Consider the following 21,008-nt stretch of genomic DNA (forward strand, 5'->3'; position numbering starts at 1 on the left):
GCCACCTTCACTTTGAGGTGAAGGTACTGTCATTGTGTTGTCAGGTAGAGCTCCAGGATTCATTCCCAGCAATGGTCAAGGGCTGATGACATATTTCCAAATAATCCTGATGTGTGATTTGGAGGGGAGTCTACTCAGAGTGGTGCTCCCATGCACCTGCTACCCTTATCCTTCTTGGTGTTAGAGGTTCTGGGAAGTGTTGTTGGGGTTGCCAAGGCAAATTTTACTGCAATGCATTTTGTATGTAGCCACTGTGTTGGTGGTGGAGGCATGAGTCATTGGGGTGGTTGGTGGGGTGCCAGTCAAGCTTTGTTCTAGATGGTGTCAGGTTTGAGAGATGTTGAAACTGTACTCGTCCAGGCAAGCGGAGAATTTTCTATCACACTGCTGACTTGTGCATTGTTGATGATGGAAAGGCTTTGGGGTGTCAGAAGGTGAGTCACTTGAGGATATCCAGCCTCTGACCTGCTCTTGTAGCTATGGTACTTATTCTTCATTTCTCATTTCCTTAGACATAGAAGGAGACCATTCTTGGAGCAATCCCATCATTCCAATTATTTTACAGTCATACCACACAAAAACAGGCCCTTTGGTCCCCTGAGTCCATGCTAACCGTCAAGCACTCATTTTCCTGTTAAGCTATTTTGTCATATGTGCCCTTTAAGACCCTTGTGATTCTCCTGCAATGTAACCACACTAGGGATAATTTAAAGCAACCTGACAACTAAACAGTCACCATGTCTCTGGGATGTGGGAGGAAACTGTTGCCACAAGAGAACATACAAACTCCTTACAGACAGTGGCCAGAATTGAACGTTAACCACTACACTCACGTGCCTGCCCTACACTAGCGTGCCTGACGCTGGGAACGATTAAGGCAGAGGCCATCGGGAACATTGATCAACTGTTTGAAGCAGAGCAGGGGTAGAACTGGTGCTATGTGAAGTGGTGGGATTGCTCAGAAATTTATTACAGGCAAAAATAGCCCTGAAATGTGTACTCTCATCTCATCCTTCAGTGACCAGCTTGGTTAGATTTTGTTAGCTTTAATTTATTAATGTGTCTGTATTTTGTTTTGCAGGTTTCCATAAATGGCACACAGCTGTCAGATGGGTCTGTGGGGTCAGAGTTCACAGGGGTCCCTCAGGTAAGATAAGCTATACATTTTTCGATCTCTTTTGTAGATTGGTGGATATGGATTTCAATGAGAATTCCAGATTTTTAAAATATTCATATTCAGGATTTCATAGCCACTACACTGTAGTGCCTCAGTCTGTTGCTAGTTCCAAAACCATAACAGAAACTAGAAGACCTGTAATAAATACAGAAGATGCAGGAAATAGCAAGCTAGGCTGCATCTGTTTTTGACTTGATGTTCTTTCACTTATTCTGATGCTAGTGACTTGATTCCCTTTCCACAGCTGCTGACAGACCTACCAAGTATTTTATATCACTCGTTCCGGTCCTGCTGTAACTGTATCCATCATGCATACGATCTCTCCTCCCTCTCCTTGATTTTCATAACTTATTTAAAACCCCATGGCTCTGAGTGCATTGTTTTTACTGTAACGTATTAGTTATAACAAGTCAAAACTTAAAATCTCTATTTGCTGAGAAACTTCCACACAGACATTGTCCAAGATGGTGCTGGATTGATCAAAACAAGGTAAAAATCTGTAAGATCCAAGGAAGTGGCAAGCTGAATTTAAAAGCTGGTCTGGTGACAGAAGGCAGAGGATAATGGTTTATGGGAATTTTAGTGACTGGAGGGCTATGTGCAATCAGGTTCTGCAGGGTTCTCTACTAGGCTTTGTGATTCTCATGATGTATATAAATGATTTGGACTTAAATGTGAGAGCCACAATGAAGAAGTTTTCAGGGAACACCAAAATTGGTATATGATTGGAAGAAAGTTATAAGTTGCATGAAGATGTGCTTAAATTACTGGACTGGTAACTGAGGCCTGGAGACTTGAATTCAGATCCCACTAAATTTCAATTTAGTTATGATCTGGAATTAAGTTTGTCATGATAACCCTGAAACTGCTGTAATGTTGTTCTAAAAACTCGTATGGTTTGTTAATCCCCTTCAGGAGAGATAATTGTCCTTCCTTGGTTTGGCCTCCATGATCTACAGCAATATGGTTGATTCTTACATTGTCCAGTAAGTTATTGTCCAGTAAGTGATGGGCAATAAATGCTGACCTTGCCAGTGACGCCCACATCCTGAAAAAACAGTAAAAAGCTATGAATGTACGGGAGTTGGAGCATGATATTACAGGTGTACAATACATTGGTAAGGCCACATTTGAAGTTCTCTGTGCTGTTCTGGTTTCCGTACTATAGGAAGCATGTCATTAAATTGGAGAGGGTGCAAAAAAGATTTGAGGATATTACTATGACTGGGAGGCTTGGATTATAGGCTGGATAGGATAGGACTTTTTTCCCCTGGATTGCAAGAGGCTTAGGGGTGACCTTACAGAGGGCTTAGATAAGGTGGATGGTCACAGTTTTCCTTGGGTAGGGTAGTCCAGAACTGAAGGGCATAGGTTTCAAGTGAGAGGGCAAGGATTTAATAAATGGGACCTGAAGGGCAACCTTTTCACTTCAGAGGGTGGTGGGTATGTGGCATGAGCTGCCAGAGGAAGTTGTAGAGGTGGGTACAATAACAACATTTAAGTGGCACTTGGACAGTTAAATGGATAGGAAAGGTTTAGAGGGATATGGGCCAAACACAGGCAAATGGGACCAGCTTAGTTTGACAGCTTGTTTGGCATGGATGAGTTGGGCCGTAGGGCCTGTTTCTAAACCCTCTACATCTTCCCTGAAGTGTGGCACCCAACTGTGGCCAGAGCAGTGTTTAATAAAGGTTCATCATTTCATTTTTGATTATTTCAAATGTATTTGTTTTATTGCAGAATGTTAGAAATTGATTTCAATCTCACTCCATTCCGAGTTGCAGGCGAGCATCATGTGGAAAAGCATTGCTCCTTGGCTGGTTTCTCTAATCTGAAGTGGGAATAAAGTTGCAAAAATTGCTTGGAATAACTAATAGGAAGGACAGGAAAAAATACTTGCTCTGCTGCTAAATTCAAGCTGGACAGGAGATCTGGCCGTATCTACTTTCTTCACATTGTGAGAGCCAAAACAATATTAAACAGAATTTTTATTGTGTTCCTGCAAAGCTCACTGATCTAATATTATCACCCTTTTTACTTGCAGAGAAGAATTATCTGTCTTTCCTTGATTAAACCCAATGCACAGTGGTGAAGGAGAGAGTTTTTGATGAGTGATCCTTGTCTATAGCAGATTTTCTATTAGAACATTGAAAATTTAGCTGTGCTGGTCTGCCCTTTCCAAAAGGTACTCATTGTACCTTGAATCTTCACGTTTAAAGTGGTGAGGGGTCCAAATCCCGGACCAGATATTCAGATTTAATGTGGTGCCATTTGTTGTTCATCCCTCTTCTGCAACAGCTTCAGAAATACTACAGATGAGATGTTAATGAATGGCCTGTCAGTGGGCTCGGGTAAATACAATAGATCTTTTGAAGAACAGCACAGTTCACCATGGTGTCAGAGGATATTTACGACACAGGAAGCTGCTGTTTAGCCCATCATTTCTGTGCTGGTTGGAAGAGTATCCAACGTGTTCCCAACTTCTGGCAGTAGGTGCTGAGCCCTGTAGTTCACTGTTCTTCAAGTGTGCATTCAGGTGAAGTTTTTAATGTGGCAAAGGTTTCTGCCTCCACTGTTCTTTCAAACAGCTGAGTTTGAGATCTCCATGTTATGGAGAACACTTTTCCTCATTGCCTCTCTCAACTACCAATTACCTTGACTCCATATCTCCTGGGTTTAGCCCCATCAATTTTACCTACCTTAATTAACTCTCTCCTTGGCCTCTTCTGTTTCAAAACAAGCAAATTTAGATTGCCCATTCTTTCTGTACTGCTGCAATTTTCCAGTTCTGGTAACATCCTATTATTATTGGTTATTGGTTTATTATTGTCACTTATACCAAGGTACAGTGAAAAGCTTGTCTTACAAACTGATCGTACAGGTCAATTCATTACACAGTGCAGTTACATTGAGTTAGTACAGAGTGCATTGAGGTAGTACAGGTAAAAACAATAACAGTACAGAGTAAAGTGCCACAGCTACAGAGAGAGTGCAGTGCAATAAGGTGCAAGGTCACAACAAGGTAGATCGTGAGGTCAGAGTCCATCTCATTGTATAAGGGAACTGTTCAATAGTCTTATCACAGTGGGGTAGAAGCTGTCCTTAAGTCTGGTGGTACGTGTCCTCAGGCTCCTGTATCTTCCGTCCGATGGAAGAGGAGAAAAGAGAGGATGTCCCGGGTGGGTGGGGTCTTTGATTATGCTGGCTGCTACACCAAGACAACGAGAGGTAGAGTCCAAGGAGGGGAGGCTGGTGTCTGTGATGCGCTGGGCTGTGTACACAACTCTCTGCAGCTTCTTGCGGTCCTGGGCAGAGCAGTTGCTGTACTAAGCCGTGGTATATCCAGATAGGATGCTTTCTATGGTGCGTCGGTAAAAGTTGGTGAGAGTCAAAGGGGACAAACCAAATTTCTTTAGCCTCCTGAGGAAGTAGAGGTGCTGGTGAGCTTTCTTGGCCGTGGCATCTACGTGATTTGACCAGGACAGGCTGTTGGTGATGTTCACTCCCAGGAACTTGAAGCTCTCAACACTTTCGACCTCAGCACCATTGATGTAGACAGGTGGATGTACACCGCCCTCTTTCCTGAAGTCAATGACCAGCTCTTTTGTTGACATTGAGGGAAAGGGTGTTGTCATGACATCATTCCACGAAGCTCTCTATCTCCTTCCTGTACTCTGACTCATTGCTGTTTGAAATATGGCCAACGGTGGTATCATCTGCAAACTTGTAGATGGAGTTAGAGCAGAATCTGGCCATACAGTCGTGAGTGTATAGCGAGTAGAGTAGAGGGCTGAGGACGCAGCCTTGTGGGGCACCGGTGTTGAGAATAATCGTGCCGGAGGTATCGCTGCCTATCCTCACTGATTGCGGTCTGTTTATCAGAAAGTCAAGGATCCAGTTACAGAGGGAGGTGTTGAGTCCTAGGTCTCGGAATTTGGTGACGCTTGCTTGGAATTATTGTATTGAAGGCAGAGCTGTAGTCAATAAACAATAGTCTAATGTATGAGTCTTTTCTGTCCAGATGCTCCAGAGCTGAGTGTAGGGCCAGGGAGATGGCATCTGCTGTAGACCTGTTTCGCCGATAGGCAAATTGCAATGGGTCCAGGTTGTCTGGTAGGCTGGAGTTGATGTGTGCCATGACCGACCTCTCAAAGCACTTCATGATGGTGGATGTCAGAGTCACTGGTCGGCAGTCATTGAGGCATGTTACCTTGCTTTTCTTTGGTACCAGGATGATAGTGGTCTTAAAATAGGAGGGAACCTGAGATTGAAGCAGGGAGAGGTTGAACATGTCCGCAAATACTTCTGCCAGCTGATCAACACAAGATCTGAGCATGCGGCCCGGGACACCATCTGGGCCAGGTGCTTTCCTCGTGTTCACTCTCCTGAAACTGATCTTGCGTCCTCCACTGTGATCACAGGTTCAGTTGCGTTGGTGGCTGTCAGGGTGGATGGTGACAATCCACTTCCCTTTTTGTTCAAAACGCGCATAGAATGCATTAAGTTCATCAGAAAGGGATGCGCTGTCGTTAGCTATGCAGCCCGACTTCGTCTTGTAGCCTCTTATGGCATGTAAGCCCTGCCATAACTGGTGGCTGGTCTGGGACTCAATTTTGAGTTGGTAAATAGTCCTTGTAAACGTCCTCTGCATCTTTGCTGGTGCAGTCAGAACTTTCCTATAAATTAGTCACCAGAACTGTGTTCAGTGTTCAAAACTGTGGTTGAATGCATCTTGGATGTTTTTCTAATATACTGTCCCCATTCTTATTTTCTGTGCTTTGGCTAATAAAACTGAACATGCAATATGTCTTCTAACCATCAAAGATCATTATATATAATAGATTTCCTTTGTTATTCCACACCATAGAGTATCCTGCCATTTATTATACATGCCCTTGCCTTGTTGCTGCTTCCCCAGAAATATTACCTAATGACTTGATTCATATTTTTGTAAACCAAAGTGGTTCATACAAAGTTTTGTCATTCTAAAATTGATAGACCTTGCTGCGTGCAAGTCGATTTTAGCATTTCAGGAGTGCTTTTTTTTGACTGGAGTTCAGGACCAGTGGTCACCATTTAAAGATAAAGGTAAGCCATTCAAGACTGAGATGAGCAGAGATTTCTTCTCCCAATGAATGGTGAATCTGTAGAATTCTTTACCACAAAACAGTTGAAACTAAATGAATATATTCAGCATGGAGATGTATGATGTTAAGGCCAGAGGTATCAAAGGGTATGGGAGAAAACTGAAACGGGGTACTGAATCTAGATGATCAGCAGTGTTCATATTGAATGGCAGAGCAGACTCCAAAGAATGCATGGCCTACTATTTTCTTTTTTCTATGGAAAGTAATTTGGGAAGCTCCAAAAGGAATTATGTAAATAATTTCATTTCACAGCTATTCTTCACTTTTTGCTCCACTTCTTCCCATTATGGATGAGAGAGTGCCTCAGTCATTTTGCCCCTGAACCGTCGAATTGATTTCCCAAACTTTATCACGTTATCTTCTGAATCCTCCGTTTTCAACTGTGGTATCAGTTCACGCTCTTAATTTCCTTTCTATTTTGTTCTAGTCCTGAAACCCCAAATGTGAACATGTGCCAAGTGTTGTGGTATACAAATGAAAGAGGTTGATTAGAAAGTTTGTTGAATGGTGTTCAAGTGAACGGAATTAAATTTGTGACAGATTTTTCCTTGGTGTTAATCACTCAGGTAGCTTGCTCAGTGGTCAAGGGATATGGAAAGTAAATCTCTCGTCTGAGGCAACGGACTGGCACTTTCCTTGAATATATTTTTGGGAACAGCATTTGATCAATTTGGCTTGTGTTTACCAGATACCACTCTGTAGACGAACATATAACATAGGGTTCAGTACCTATTTCTGTCCTGGATAATTGAATTCCAGTCGGTTATGTTTCTGCAGAGCCCTGCAAAGATTGCGGCTACCTTTTAGTGCCATTGAAGTTTATTTTAAATTGTGCAAGAAATAAAATTTAATGTTTGTACTAACTAATCTAATCTATTGTTGGTGATGAGGTCCCTTTGTTTAGTTTAAATTGGATGTGTTGCCTGATTTTTTTTTCTTTTTTTTTCCCTCCCATTCTAAAATGTTGCAGTACTATTACCAGACTGCAGAAATAAGCCAGATGTGAAGAATAGTTTATGGGCACTTCAATGACATGCAGTATGCTACTGCTCTCAAATTATCACCTTTGATCATTATCAGTGCCAAGGAAACTCTCACATTGCTGCTGTGTAACACCTTAAATTTTTTTTCCTGAACACAGTTGCATGTTGGAATGGGAATCTGCGTTATGTTGCAGGATGTGCCTTTCCAGATCAGATGGATGTGTTATGAAAATTTCATGAGCCCACTCTTGAGTTTTATTGAAATTATCACTGCTGGGTGCTTAGAAACAGGGTCATTAATTTGAGGTTTTAACTCACAATGCCAAAGTGCAAAGTCACATCACATTGACATTAAAAATACGCACTGGATAATTGCAAATGAACTTTCCTTGGCTGCATTTACGTGGAAAACCTCTAAAACTATGCACTACATCCTTCAATACTGACATTATTTTTGTTATGAGTTTGACTATTGTGTCACCATAACAACACTGAAGTTCTTTATTTCTCAGTCATTCAGTTTCCCTACAAATTTTTTTTTAGTAACCAATGAGACCATCTAAGCTCAGGTTCTCATTCACCATATGGAGCTGTCATAATTGGGGTTTTGCATGTATTTGTTATCTGATTTCTCGTCCTTGGTTCTGCCATTACCCAGACCATTTGTTAATGTTTTGTTACAACTAGTCCTGGTGTTGAATTTTCTGTATTCATTACAGGTTTTTCTATGTTTCAATTGCATTGCTCTTGGAAAAAGGCAATGTATCAACAGCAACTTGCATTTCTTATTCTACATTTATGATGCTAAATCTTGAAGTTAGTTTCATAATTGGATAAATATATAACTGTGCAATTCTTTGGTAATGCACAGTTAAGATGTGCATTTTTCTTTCTGCAATGATAGAGCTGACCAAGAATATGTTGGGCAACAATTCTTGCATAGCTTTTGCTCATTTGAGAAGTGGAATATGATTGCACTGCAGGGTTGGACTGCTGGCAAAAGATAACTGGATTGATCAGCCAGTGCCTTGCCTTGGGGTGGGAACAGTTTTGTTGCAAACTAGACCAAATAGTGGTGGCAGGCTCCCTTTATCTGAAGGGCAATATTGAAAATGTATTATTTTCACTGCTGGCCTCAAAACTGCCAAACATATCTTCCTCTGGTGGGGTTTTAAACTTGCAATTTCACTGCTGTCTAACTATAATTGAAAATGATGTGCACTGATGACATTGATGCTGACTTGGCTGATCAAATCTGTGTAGATAACTTTCTTCTATCTACCTCATTGACCTTGAGATTAGACCCCCTAAATTTACAATTCATGGAGATCCCTAATCCTCTTAGAAATGTGAACAAGTCTTGTGGAACAGGCCTTGGTCTCTTCCACAGTATGTCCACCTCCTGAGCTGTCAGTCGTTTGAACATCTTAATGTGATCTGAAAATCCGTAAAGATTTGAGGCAGTCAGATTACATGAACATTGAAGATATTTCTTAGCCTGATAAGTGAATAGTTTCTCTCTATTTTGCCTGCCGGAGAACTCCTGAGAGGGAATTCCCTGATTTTACCAAGCTTCAAGCTTCAAGATGATAAGAGGTATAGATCGAGTGGACAGTTAGAGACTTTTTCCCAGGGCGACAATGGCACACGTGAGGGGGAATAATTTTAAGGTGATTGGAAGAAGGTATGGGGGGATGTCAGAGCCAAGTTGTTTTGTTTTAAACAGAGTGGATGTGTGGAACACACTGCCGGCAGAGGTGGTGGAGGCAGATACATTAGGGACATTTAAGAGACCCTTAGACACATGAGTGATAGAGAAATGGGGGGCTATGTGGGAGGGAAGGGTCAGATAGATCTTAGAGCAGTATAAAATGTTGGTACAACATTGTGGGCCGAAGGGCCTGTACTGTGCTTCTATGTTCATTTGATGAAGCAGTTTCCAAACTTAATTCCAGCTGTGCTCTACCAGGACAATATTTTTTTCCAATGTTTCCTTAAATTTATCGTGTCTGGTTTGATTTAAAACATCATTAGCATATACAAATGGAAGCACTAATTTGCTTTACTCTTGAACATTATCCACCATATCCAAAGTTTGCTTTATTTCTTGGTATGTCTCGGAGCTTTCTGATTTCTTAAAATCTCATGTAATGTCCTTCAAATGACAGAATATGTGAACAAAATAGGGATACATGGCTTATTGTTACTGTTAAACATAGAACAGTACAGTGTTGGGGAGGCCATTCGGCTCATGATGTTGTGCTGATCTTGATGCCATGCTGATCTTGATGCCAGTTTATACTAAATGTCCTCCCCCTGTGTATCATCCACATCCCTCCATTCTCTTTATATTCATGTGTCTATCTAAAAGCCTCAAACTCCACCAAACTACGTGCTTCCACTACTACCCCAGTAACCTATTCCAGGCACCTACCACTTCCTGCATAAAATAAAACATGCCCCTTATGTTGCCTTTAAACTCTTTCTCCCCCCCCCCCCCCTCCAAAACCTTAAAAGCATGTCCTCTGGTGTTTGACATTTCTACCCTGGGGAAAAGATTGATTGTCTACCTTATCTACAATTTTAAAAACCTCTATCACGTCTCCCCTCAGCCTCCGATGCGCTAGAGAAAACAACCCAAATTTGTCCAACCTTGTAGCTGATGCCCTCTAATCCAGGCAGCATCCTGGTGAACCTTTTCTGCACCCTCTCCACAGTCTCCACATCCTTCCTGTAATGGGGCAACCAGAAATACACGCAGTATTCCAAGTGCGGTCTGATGAAAGTTTTATACAGCTGCAGTATGACTGACTTGTATCTTATACTCAACACCCCACCAATGAAGGCAAGCATGCCATATGCCACCTTTAGCACCTTATCCACTTGCATAGCTGCTTTCAGTGAACTATGGACCTAGACCCCAAGATCCCTCTGTACCTCAATGCTATTAAGGGGTCTACCATTAACTTTATACTTTCTCTTTTTCATTTGACCTCCCAAAGTGCAACACCTCACCCTTGCCTGGATTAAACTCCATCTGCCACATCTCTGCCCACCTCTGTAACCGATATGTATCCTGCAGTATTGTTTGATCGTTCTTTACACTGTCCACAACTCCTCCAATCTTGGTGTCATCTGCAAACTTGCTAATCCACCCACTTACACTTTCATCTAAACTATTCACATTTATCACAAACAAGAGGTCCCAGAACTGATTCTTGCAGAACATCGCTGGTCACAGACTTCCAGCCAGAATAACAGCTTTCCACCCCTACTCTGTCTTCTCTGGGCAAGCTAGTTCTGAATCCAAACTTGCAATTCACCCTGGATCCCATGCATCTTTATCTACTGAATCAACCTACCATGAGGGCCCTTATCAAATGCCTTAATAAAATCCATGTAGATAACATCCACTGCCTTGCCCTCATCAAGCTGCTTTGTCGCCTCCTCAATAAAACTTGATCAGGTTTGGGAGGCATGACCTGCCCCGCACAAAGCCGTGCTGACTGTCCCCAAGTAGGCCATGTCTTTCCAAATGCACAGAAATCCTTTCCCTCAGTATCCTCTCCAATAGCTTCCCTACCACTGATGTGAGCCTCACTAGCCTATAATTACCTGGATTATCCCTATTTCCTTTCTTGAACAAAGACACAACACTTGCTTCTCTCCATCCTCTGGGACCTCGCCTGTTGTTTGTGAGGATAAAGATCTTTGTCAAAGACCCAGCAATGTCCTCGCTACTTTCAGTATTCTGGAATGTATGCAGTCAGGCCCTGGGGATTTATCCACCTTTAATGCTTTCAGAAGACCCAGCATCACCACCACCTCAATCTCAAAATGTCCCAGCACATTAGCATGCCCCACTCTGTTTTCACTATCCTCCAAATCCTTCTCAGTAAATACCGAAACAAAAGTATTCATATAGTACCTCAGCCACTTGCTCTGACTCAGCACAAATTCCCTCCTTTCTTCTTGAGTGGGCCCACCCTCTCGTTAGTTATCCTCTTTTTCTTAATACAAGTATATTGAGATGTGTATTTGTAATTTATATTAGACAGTATGTGTTGTGTTCTCCTTTGGAATTTCCCTGTTAATGACATGTAATTCTGTCTGTGGTTGTTCACAGAATGGGGAGTTCTTAATAGAACACGGAACAGTCAGCACAGAACATGCCCTTCGGCCCATCAATGTTGTGCTGACATAGTTAATCCCTCCTACCTCCAGAATGCCCATATCCCTCCATTTTCCTCTCATTCATGTGCCCATCCAAGCCCCTCTTAAAAGCCCCCAATGAATTTGCCCCCAGTGAATTAATGAAATAAGTAATCTTGTATTCGGGTCTGTGTTTATCAACAGAAAACTTACTTCAGACTTTTGATTATTTTGGTGCAATTAGAAATCCTGTTTTAGAAAATAAGTACAGTAAAAAGTTCGTGCTTTTGCTTGTTCCAATATTGAATTAATTAGAATTTATCAAACACATGAATTATAAGGCCACTCCCTCAAGGCTGCTTCACCACTTAAGTCAAGACTGAACTGATCATCATCTGAACTCCACATTCCTGTTTGCCTACAGTAACCTTTCACCCCTTTATGTACAAAACATCTATCTACCTCTGCTATAGAACTATTGAAGGACTCTGCACATCCACCTTTTTGATCTTGTGTTTCAGTCAAGTCTCCCTCGCCTTTCTAAACTGCACTAAATGTAAGCCTAGGCTGTCCAACTTTTCCTCCTATAACATAACTGCCCATTCGAGTTATCAGTCTAAGAAACCACTGAACTGCTTCTAGTACATTAACATACTTCCTTAAATGAGACCAGTACTGTGCAGTGTACTCCAGATGTGGTCTCACCAATGCTTTATACAACAAGTATAACCTTGTTTTAATTTGCTTCATCTGATAATAAGTGCTTTTCTGATAGCTTTCCTACTTGCTGTACCTGCTTCCTAGACTTTTTGATTTTTAATCAAACTTGTAGTTTACTGCTTGATCATCTGCCAACATGTTTAAAAATGCAGAAGACACGGGGCTGTGAAAAATCTTCTATCATGTAGCGAGTGATTGTAACCCAGAATTCATTTCTTTGAATGGTGGCAACTGAGTTGGTCAGCATTTTCCAAAGGGAATTGGATAGGAGCTTAAGGAAAATAATGAGGCTGAAAAGGAGCTTCTGAGAACTAAACCTGTGGTACAATAATTCTTTGGTCCAGGGTGATTAGCTCATCAAAATTAGTTCAAAATTAAGTGCTGGAGGATTTGGAGCTCACTTGCATTTTCACATGTAGATTTTTTTTTGTTTCATTGAGCAATTTTTTCAGTCTTTCTTTGACTTTCATCCACATCAACAAAGGGAGCAGAGTTAGAATCAACCTTTATAGCAGAAGAACATTCATTGAATGTTGAAATGGCAATTCCTTTGAAATTGCCTTGACACAATAATTCCTGAATCTTGTTAGGTAGTAGGAGGATAAATAATTAATTCCCAATCTTAAAACTCTCCTCAGGGATATAAGCAGGCTGCAATTTGTACTAGTTTGATCAGCGTGAACGTGGTGGGTCAAAGGGCCTGTTACTGTTCTATGTTCTATCATCAGTTTAAGACCAGATGGCTTAAGCATCCCACACTCTAAATTTGAGATTTAAATCTGAAGCAGAAACCCATAATTAGTTTCCCTTAAATGACTGAAATTCTGAAAGCCCAAATATTAATAGTCATTGAGGCACTGTGAGCCAGGTGATGCATATAACTTTCACTTTGTTTCCTGATGAATTTATTTGCTATTTTGTTCTATTCATAGACCCCCTTCACTTTTGGTCTGGGTCAGAGGGCACCGTACTCAACTGGAGAACGATGTCTTCTGTGTCGAAGTGAACGCAAAGACTCTTCGCTCTCTGAGAGTGGGATTACAAACCCAAACAAAATGGCACTTTCTACATCTCCAAAAACAAACAGCATATTGCACCTTCCGCTTTGGGTGTGTCCAGACTGCAGGCGTACAGTTGAAAAGGATGATCGGCAAGTTTCTCTGGAGCAGACTCTAGTGGTAAGGATGACGAGTTTCCCGTTTTGTTTTCTTTGTAACTTGGCCTGTTATTTGATCATTCTTCTGTTTTAGAAGAACTATTCTGTGTGTGTCATACTTGCCATCAATCTGTCTTATTTTCCAAGTCATTCTGGTGAAGTTGACCCTTTCCAAGACCAGTATGTTCTCCTGGAGGTGGAGGTTTTCTAGTTTCGTTCTGACCCAAGTTTCTGCACAATGAAGTGTCATTTAACCCCTTTTGAAAGCCAGCATTGCCTTGAGCTAGACCATTGTCATAACAGGCTTACTCTTTGTACCCTTGCACTTTCCTGTAGTCTGTGTATGTGGCATCCAAATTCCCCTCCTGCTACACATTTCTCAGTCTACTAATGCTAAGAAAATATTCTAAATTGTCTTCCTTTGAACTAGAGACCATCATCAATAAAATACAACTGGAAATGTCAGACATAGCAAGTGTGGCATACACATTCATACTGATTCTCTTTGGTCCACTTGATCAAGTGTTGTCCTCCTGTCCTTAAAGATTTGAGTGAAATATCAGGACTGATTTTAAATTGACAGTCTTGTGGTTTCCTGGTGATTCTTCCCACATTTGAATTAAGATATGACATTTTAAATTTCTAATCCCTAATTCTGAAATATAGACAAATTTGGAATTTTGACCAATGCATCTGCAGTTGGTTCATATTTCCTATTGTGTCCCGTACAAAGAATATTGTGCCACATCTTTTAATAAACTTAGTGACCAGAACAAGGTTCAGAACTAATTTGCACTGCTCCCTGAAATATGTTAAATTACTGAAGTTTAAGCTCAATCATAGAATACATCAAACTCTTTCAGACCAAGTACAGAACAAAATTTCTTGTGCTTCTAAAATTTCAGGTTCCAACAATAAACTCCCACTGTTTCAGTGGTGTCTTTAAATTAGTAAGATTGGCAGATTAATTCAAATGGAAATGTAAATTGTTGATATTAGAGCTTGTTGGACCTCGGAGCTAGTGAAAGTTAAGCTCTTATCTCATTGCCATAGATGGTGTTTGAAGTGTTGTTGTGAGTTAGCAAAACAAGATCTATTAAAGTGTTGGGCTGCTGGGTCCTGTTGGTGCTGCATGCCTTGTGTTAGGGCTGTTTGTAACGTTAATTTGTTTTCTCGATACAACGCTTGTACGTTATTAAAATATTGGCATTTCATCTTTAGTTTATGGCCAGAATGTGTTCTGGGTAGTTTTAAAAAAAGGTAGAAATTCAATATGCCGTACAAGTAATTGCACATATATCTTAAGGAAATGGGACCTGTTGTAAAGTAATCAAGGTTTAGGTGAGTTGAAGGAAAACTGAGGTTTGACTTCTGATATGAAATGGAAAGCATCTGAAGTGAATTTTTGTCCCTTGATACTATAGGTTCTTCAATTAAGCACTAACTAAAACTGTTTAAGAAATATAACTTTGCCATTGTTACTGATAATTCATGCTTGATCTTTCAAATTGTATTTCTGCCATCTATTATATCAAATATCAGAATCAGGTTTACTATCACTGACATGTTGTGAAATTTGTTGTCACGTGGCAGCAGTAAAGTGCAAGACAGACATAAAAATTACTAAGTTACAAAAATAAATGGTGCAAAAAGAGAATAATGATCAGGGTCTGGTTATGATTTCTGCTTTCCTAGTGGTTGTATGTTGAGGCCTCGGAAGAGAGTGGTTGTGAATTGGGCACAATGTCCCTGCTTTCGGTTCATTGTGAACGAGGACTTGTTGCCTCGTCACAGTTGAAGATAGTCCCAGTGAGTGCTTGTGGAACTGCAGCCCAGTTGCCTTCAAGAAGGTCAGACAAAGCAAGAAAGGGAATGGGAGGAAAAATTATATTTAAAAAGTTTTACAATTCTATTAAATTGGCCCCGTGACAGCTTGGTTTTTGTCACCCACTTAGCTGTGAATTAACTGTTGACAGGGAAAGCATATCAAATTGAGTTGTGAGGAGTGATGTCTGAAGTGTGGTTTCATTATATTCTCTCAAAGGTGAAATGTCAAGACTACTCTTGGCACTGGAAAATCAGTATTTGAGAGAATGCAGGGGGGGGTGTAACTTTGTGGACAACGGCTCTGCTTTGACTAAAACGATGCCAATTTTTCTGAAAGTGCAGATGAATCTCTCTCACCTGAAAGGACTGGGTGCCTGGATGGAGGTGATGTAGGGGCAGGTGTTGCACCTGTGGCAGGGGCAGTGGAAAGTTCCTGGGATTCACCTGCACCTCCCTTAATATCATCTACTGCATTCGGTGCTCCACGTGTAGCCTGCTCTACATTGGTGAGACCAAACGCAAACTAGGTGACCGTTTCGTATAACTCCTCTGCTCTGTCCGTAACCGTGATCTGCATCTCCCCGTTGCCAGTCACTTCAACGCCCATCCCTCAGTGGATCTGCTCTCCCCTCCTTCCCTGCACTATCTGCCTATCACTATCTCTTAACTGCATCTAACTGTTGCCGCCTTGTGCCCACCCTGCCTTGCCTCTTTTGTCCACCTATCACTGCTCTGCTTTCCATGTTTCGGGTCAGGACCCTTCTTCAGGACTGAAGATAGGAAAAGGGGAAGCCCATCTTCAGTCCTGAAGAAGGGTCCTGACCCGAAACATTGACCGCCTGCTTTTCTCCACGGATGTTGCCTGGCCCAATGGGGGTCTGGAATTTGCTGCTTGAAAGAATTGTAGAGATAGAAACCTTCATCACAGTTTATAGGTGTGTGCATGTGGATTGGAAGAGCTCTGATCTGGGAGTATTGATCTAGTGCTGGAAGGTGGGATTAGGCTGAGTAGTTTTTCACCTGGCACAGACACAAAGGTAAAGATAGACTTAATCAAGGACTGGATTTAGAAGAACTTTTTAAAATGGGAAGAAAGGCTTTATCATTAAGCTGAAAGATTCCCGAGATGGCTAATTGGATCGAAAATTGTTGGTAATAGGAAGCAGCGGGTAGTGCGGAAGGATGTTTTTCTGATTGGAAGTCTCTAACTATTGGTGTACTGCAGGGATTGGTGTTGGGACATTTTGATATTTATGATATATTAACAAGGTATGATTAGTAAGTTTGCAGAATTTGTCATGAAAATTGGTGGTGTAATTCATGAGGAAGGTTGTCTCAGGCCACAGAAGTATATAGATCAAATGGAAAGTTGGTTGGAGCATTGGCAGATACAAATGCAAGTTGATGCATTTTAGGAAGTCAAATAAGGGTAGAACATGTGCAGTAAATGGTAAGCTGATAAAAATGCACTGGCTTGGTTAGGTTGCTGAACCTCCAAAGCAAAGCAAATATGAGAAGATGTATCTGTTTTTCATCCCCATACATGATACATTCTGTAGATAGTGTGAAAGGAAGAGTACTAATATTAATTGAAAAATCTTGGTATCACAGCATTGCATTTCTGCTTTATCTTAAGATATCATGGTTTTTCATCCGTGAAAAGACTCAATAAAACAAACATTTCATCTATGCTGAATAAATAGATCTGTCCGGTTCTTCAAAAATATGTTCCAAATAATTAAAGCTTGGTGAAATCAGTCTGATGCAATAACAGAGTAACTTTTCCCATAATAGTGGGTTATATTTGTGGTAGCTGAGGTATTTTCAGAGCCTTAAACAAAAAATGGTATCTTCTAGCAATGCCTTAAGACATTTGATTGCTGTATCACTTAGTAAGCTACTTGGAGAACATTGTCAAATGCAAGGCACCATTTTGGGGCCCGATGAAAATTAGATTAAAGTAGTAACCATTGATAGAATTTTTTCTGGTCCACCCAAAAGGTAAAAGTAAATGTCACTTCAAGGAATTGAATATTGCAGTTGTACAAGACGGTAGGACTGCACTTAATGCACTCTACGTTTTTGGTCATGCTGTTATAGGAAAGACATCATTGAACTGGAAAGAGTGCAGAGAAGATTTGAGGATGCTGCCAGGACACAAGAGTCTAAGTTGTAGGGAGAGGTTGGTCAGGTTGAGACTTTATTCCTTGGAACATAGTAGATAGAGGGGTGACCCTTTGGAGGCATATAAAATCATGAGGGGTATAGATGGGATGAACACGCAGTGTCTTTTTTTTTCCCCCAGGTAAAGGGAACTAAAAACTGCAGGGCATGGGTTTAAGGTGAGAGGTGAAAGATTTAAAAGGGATCTGAGGGGCAACATCTTCACTCAGAGGATGGTGTGTATATCAAATGAGTTTCCAGAGAAAGTGGTTGAGTCAGGGTCAATATTGTTTTAAAGACATTTGGATAAGTGTATGGATAGAAAAAATTTAGAGGGATATGGGCCAAACTTGGACAAATGGGACTAGCTTAGATGGATATCTTGGTCTACAAGGACAAGTTGGGCTGAAGGGTCTGTTTCCATGCTGTATTACTCTAACCCTTATGAATTCTTACTACACTATACATGAAAGACTACAAAAATCAAGTGTCTTCCACTTCCAGTGCATGGCTGAGAGGCTTCTGAATTTGTGGTATTGACTGCTCTGGGATTGATTACTGTTGATGCCTTTGGTGCTATTTTTCTGGTTAGCTGGAGATTCCACCTCTGAATGTCTTCAAATTTCTCAGTGAATTTGCATCCTGTTGCCTGTTTGTCGATGATTGCTACAATAGGGCATTACCGTTCTTGTGTAATGCACTGTTGATTTCTGATGAACTTTCTTGATGTGTCTACTGTGGACAAAACAACTTGCTGGACCCATATCTTCTGTCTTTTTTTACATCTTGTTACACGTTTCATTGATTTGATTCTTACCATGAGGAGGGGAGAGACACTCCTCCATAATTGTCTCCCCCTTCGGGCACATCTGCCCACGTCCTAGTTCCAGTCATGCTTCAGCTTCCTCGTGCCACCCACACTCCAACCCTTCCCCCACTCCTCGTTTCAGCACCAACAATATTCACAAACTTGAATCGTCTGGGACTGAGCAACCCATGTGACTGGTACCTCATCGATCAGCCCAAACATTTCTTCCTTCCACACTGATGCACAGTGGCTGCAGTTCGTACTATCTATAAAATACACCGCACTTGCTCACCTAGGCTACTCTGACAGCACCTCCCAAGCTCTACCACCAAGAAGGACAAGGACAAACAGGCACATGGGAACATCTGTAGGTTTCCCTCCAAGCCATGTGCCATCTTGACTTGGAAATTAAGCATCATTCCTTCATTGTTGCTGAACCTACATCCAGGAAATCTCCACTCAATAGCATTGCTGGTTTGTTTTTCATTTTTTCTCTCTGTGGTTTTGTTGCATTTATGTGCCCTACTGAAATAAGCATTTGTTTATGAAAATATTATGTTCACCAAGCTGAGGGAATGGTTTATTTTGGGAATCCACTGTCAGCTTCAACCACTCCATGTCGCAAGTCATAAGGTCAGATTGCAAGGTGAAGTTCCTTCTACTGTTCCAATTTTAGGAAGGACCATTCTAATAGCTGACCACAACTAAGTTAATTTTCATGTAACAATACAACAGAAATGCTAACTATTGCTACTTTAATATACTTGTACAGAGCATTGTACTGATAGTAGCCAAAGCTTTGGTTGGTGGGGGTGGGGCTAAGTTTTGCTTTAAGGAGATTAAAGTGGGGAAATGTGAAGTTATCCCCTTAGTTTGGAAGGTTAGGAAGGCAGGATATTATTTGAATGCAGATAAACCTTACAGGTTTCATAAATGACCAAACAAAAAACTGCTGTGGAGGAACTTATCAGCATCTGTGGGTGGAAAGAAATTGCCAGCATTTCAGGTTGAGCCCCTGCATCAGGACCAGATTGTGTAGAATTCATTTTTTTTTTAACTGCTCTGCTTTTACAAAAGCTTTCTCTTTATGGCTGCATTTCTCATATTTCACTATCATCTTCTCAATGTCTTAGTGTTGATTTTAAAACGTGCAAAACCTAGGTGCAAAATAGTACAAGCAAGATGGTTATTTCTCACTGCAATTTCATTGAACCCATTAGTTTGATGCGGGGAGTTCTCTGGTATACTCACCAACATTTATCCATAATGCAACATTAATAAAATAAGCGATGTGATCATTTTTCACGTTGCTGTTTATGAGATGTTATGCACAAGTTGGCTGCTGTGTGTCCTCTATTAAAGCAGTCACTTAATTTCAGTAGTTGAAGCAGAAAATGCTGGAAACATTCAGCAGGTATGGCAACATCTGTTCATCTTTCAGGTCAAAGACTTCAGGTTTGTCGTCTTGTGTCGCTACCTTAGATGTTCCAAGCCTGACACGAAGCTGAATTCTTCCATCTCCATGCTCAATTCCCTAGTCAGGAAACTTCAACCAGCTTTCTACTGCCTCCAGAATTCCTGTTCCAACTTGTCCCCTCCATCAGACCACCTATCCTCTTTATACCAATTCATTACTAACTGCCATCTTAAATTTCCCAATGCTGCTGCATTTCATTGATGCTTGTTTGTTACTGGAGTGCTTTGGAACTTCCTGAGAATATGAATGGTGCAAGTTTTTCTCTCAAATTTAAATTACTTTACAATCTCTGCTGTTCTGTTAGCTGGAGGAATTTATACAGAAGTTGCTTCCATAATTTATGGTCTGGTTTGTATTCTTTCATAATAACAGTATATTGCTCGTGCAGTCTCGCTTTCATATGAGAGAAGGATGCTCCATCGAGAGTCAGTGCCATCTGTCTACTGTTGATGTGCTTTGTTAGTAAAAACAGGTTGTCTGTTCAGTTCAGATTCTTGTCTATCCTTGTAATTGTATGATCTAAAAAGGATTTACTCAGTAAAACCCTGAGAGTGATGTCTGTGGTTCTCATGAGAGATCTGATCCCAGTGTTGTCACTAACTCTACCCATTTCTCCACTTTTCCTTGCATTTTACCTCTTTTCCCCAGCTCTGAACATTCATTTGAGGGGCGTAGAATGTACATACCATTGTTGTACAGTAGGGATCTGTACTGGGAGCATTGTTTGTGTACGTAATGAGAATGATATTAGTAAGTTTCCTGATGCTGCACATATTGGTGGAGTAGTAGATAGCGAAGAAGGATGTGAAAAGATATAGAATTACAGAGGTAGCAGATGGAATTTAATCCAGACTTGTGAGGTTTAGGGATGTCAAATACTAACAGGACATGTACAATAAATGGCAGGAACCTAAGGAGTGTTGACATACAGAGGGGCTTGAGTTGCAAGTTCATAGCTCCCTGAAAATAGCAGCACAGGTGGATAGGGTAATACAGAAGGCATTTGGTGCGCTTGCCTTCGAGGGCTAAGGCATTGAATGAGAATTGGGATGTCACGTTGTAGCTGTACAAAATATTGTTCAGGCTACATTTGGAGTACTGTGTACAGTTTTGGTCATCACACTACAAGAAGGACGTGATAGCATTGGAAAGTACGCAGAAGAGATTCACCAGGGTGTTGCCTGGAATGGAGGGCTTTAGTTACAAGGAAAGATTGGATAGGTTGAGTTTATTCTCACTGGAGCAAAGGAGGCCGAGGGGTTCCCTGATGGAGGTTTATAAAATTATGAGAGTTATAGGTAGGATAGTTAGTTACAGTTCTTCCCAGGCCAAGGAGTCTAGAACTAGAGGGTACAGGTTTAAGGTGAGAGGGGAAAGATTGAAAGGGGATCTGAGAGA

The 21,008-nt window shown here is 41.1% G+C and overlaps 1 protein-coding gene across 2 annotated transcripts in view; it reads left to right on the plus strand.

Annotated features, from left to right (window-relative positions):
• Window positions 1-21,008, plus strand: part of fam193a (family with sequence similarity 193 member A) — a 160,502-nt gene that overhangs the window by 82,218 nt on the left and 57,276 nt on the right. For both annotated transcript variants that reach the window (XM_052020594.1, XM_052020593.1), the window contains exons 2-3: window positions 1,082-1,147; window positions 13,112-13,357. In XM_052020594.1, coding sequence (XP_051876554.1) covers window positions 1,082-1,147; window positions 13,112-13,357 — 312 coding nt within the window. The remainder of the gene's footprint in view (window positions 1-1,081; window positions 1,148-13,111; window positions 13,358-21,008) is intronic.

Source organism: Pristis pectinata, chromosome 7 (genome assembly GCF_009764475.1).
Source record: "Pristis pectinata isolate sPriPec2 chromosome 7, sPriPec2.1.pri, whole genome shotgun sequence".
NCBI classification, from domain to species: domain Eukaryota; kingdom Metazoa; phylum Chordata; class Chondrichthyes; order Rhinopristiformes; family Pristidae; genus Pristis; species Pristis pectinata.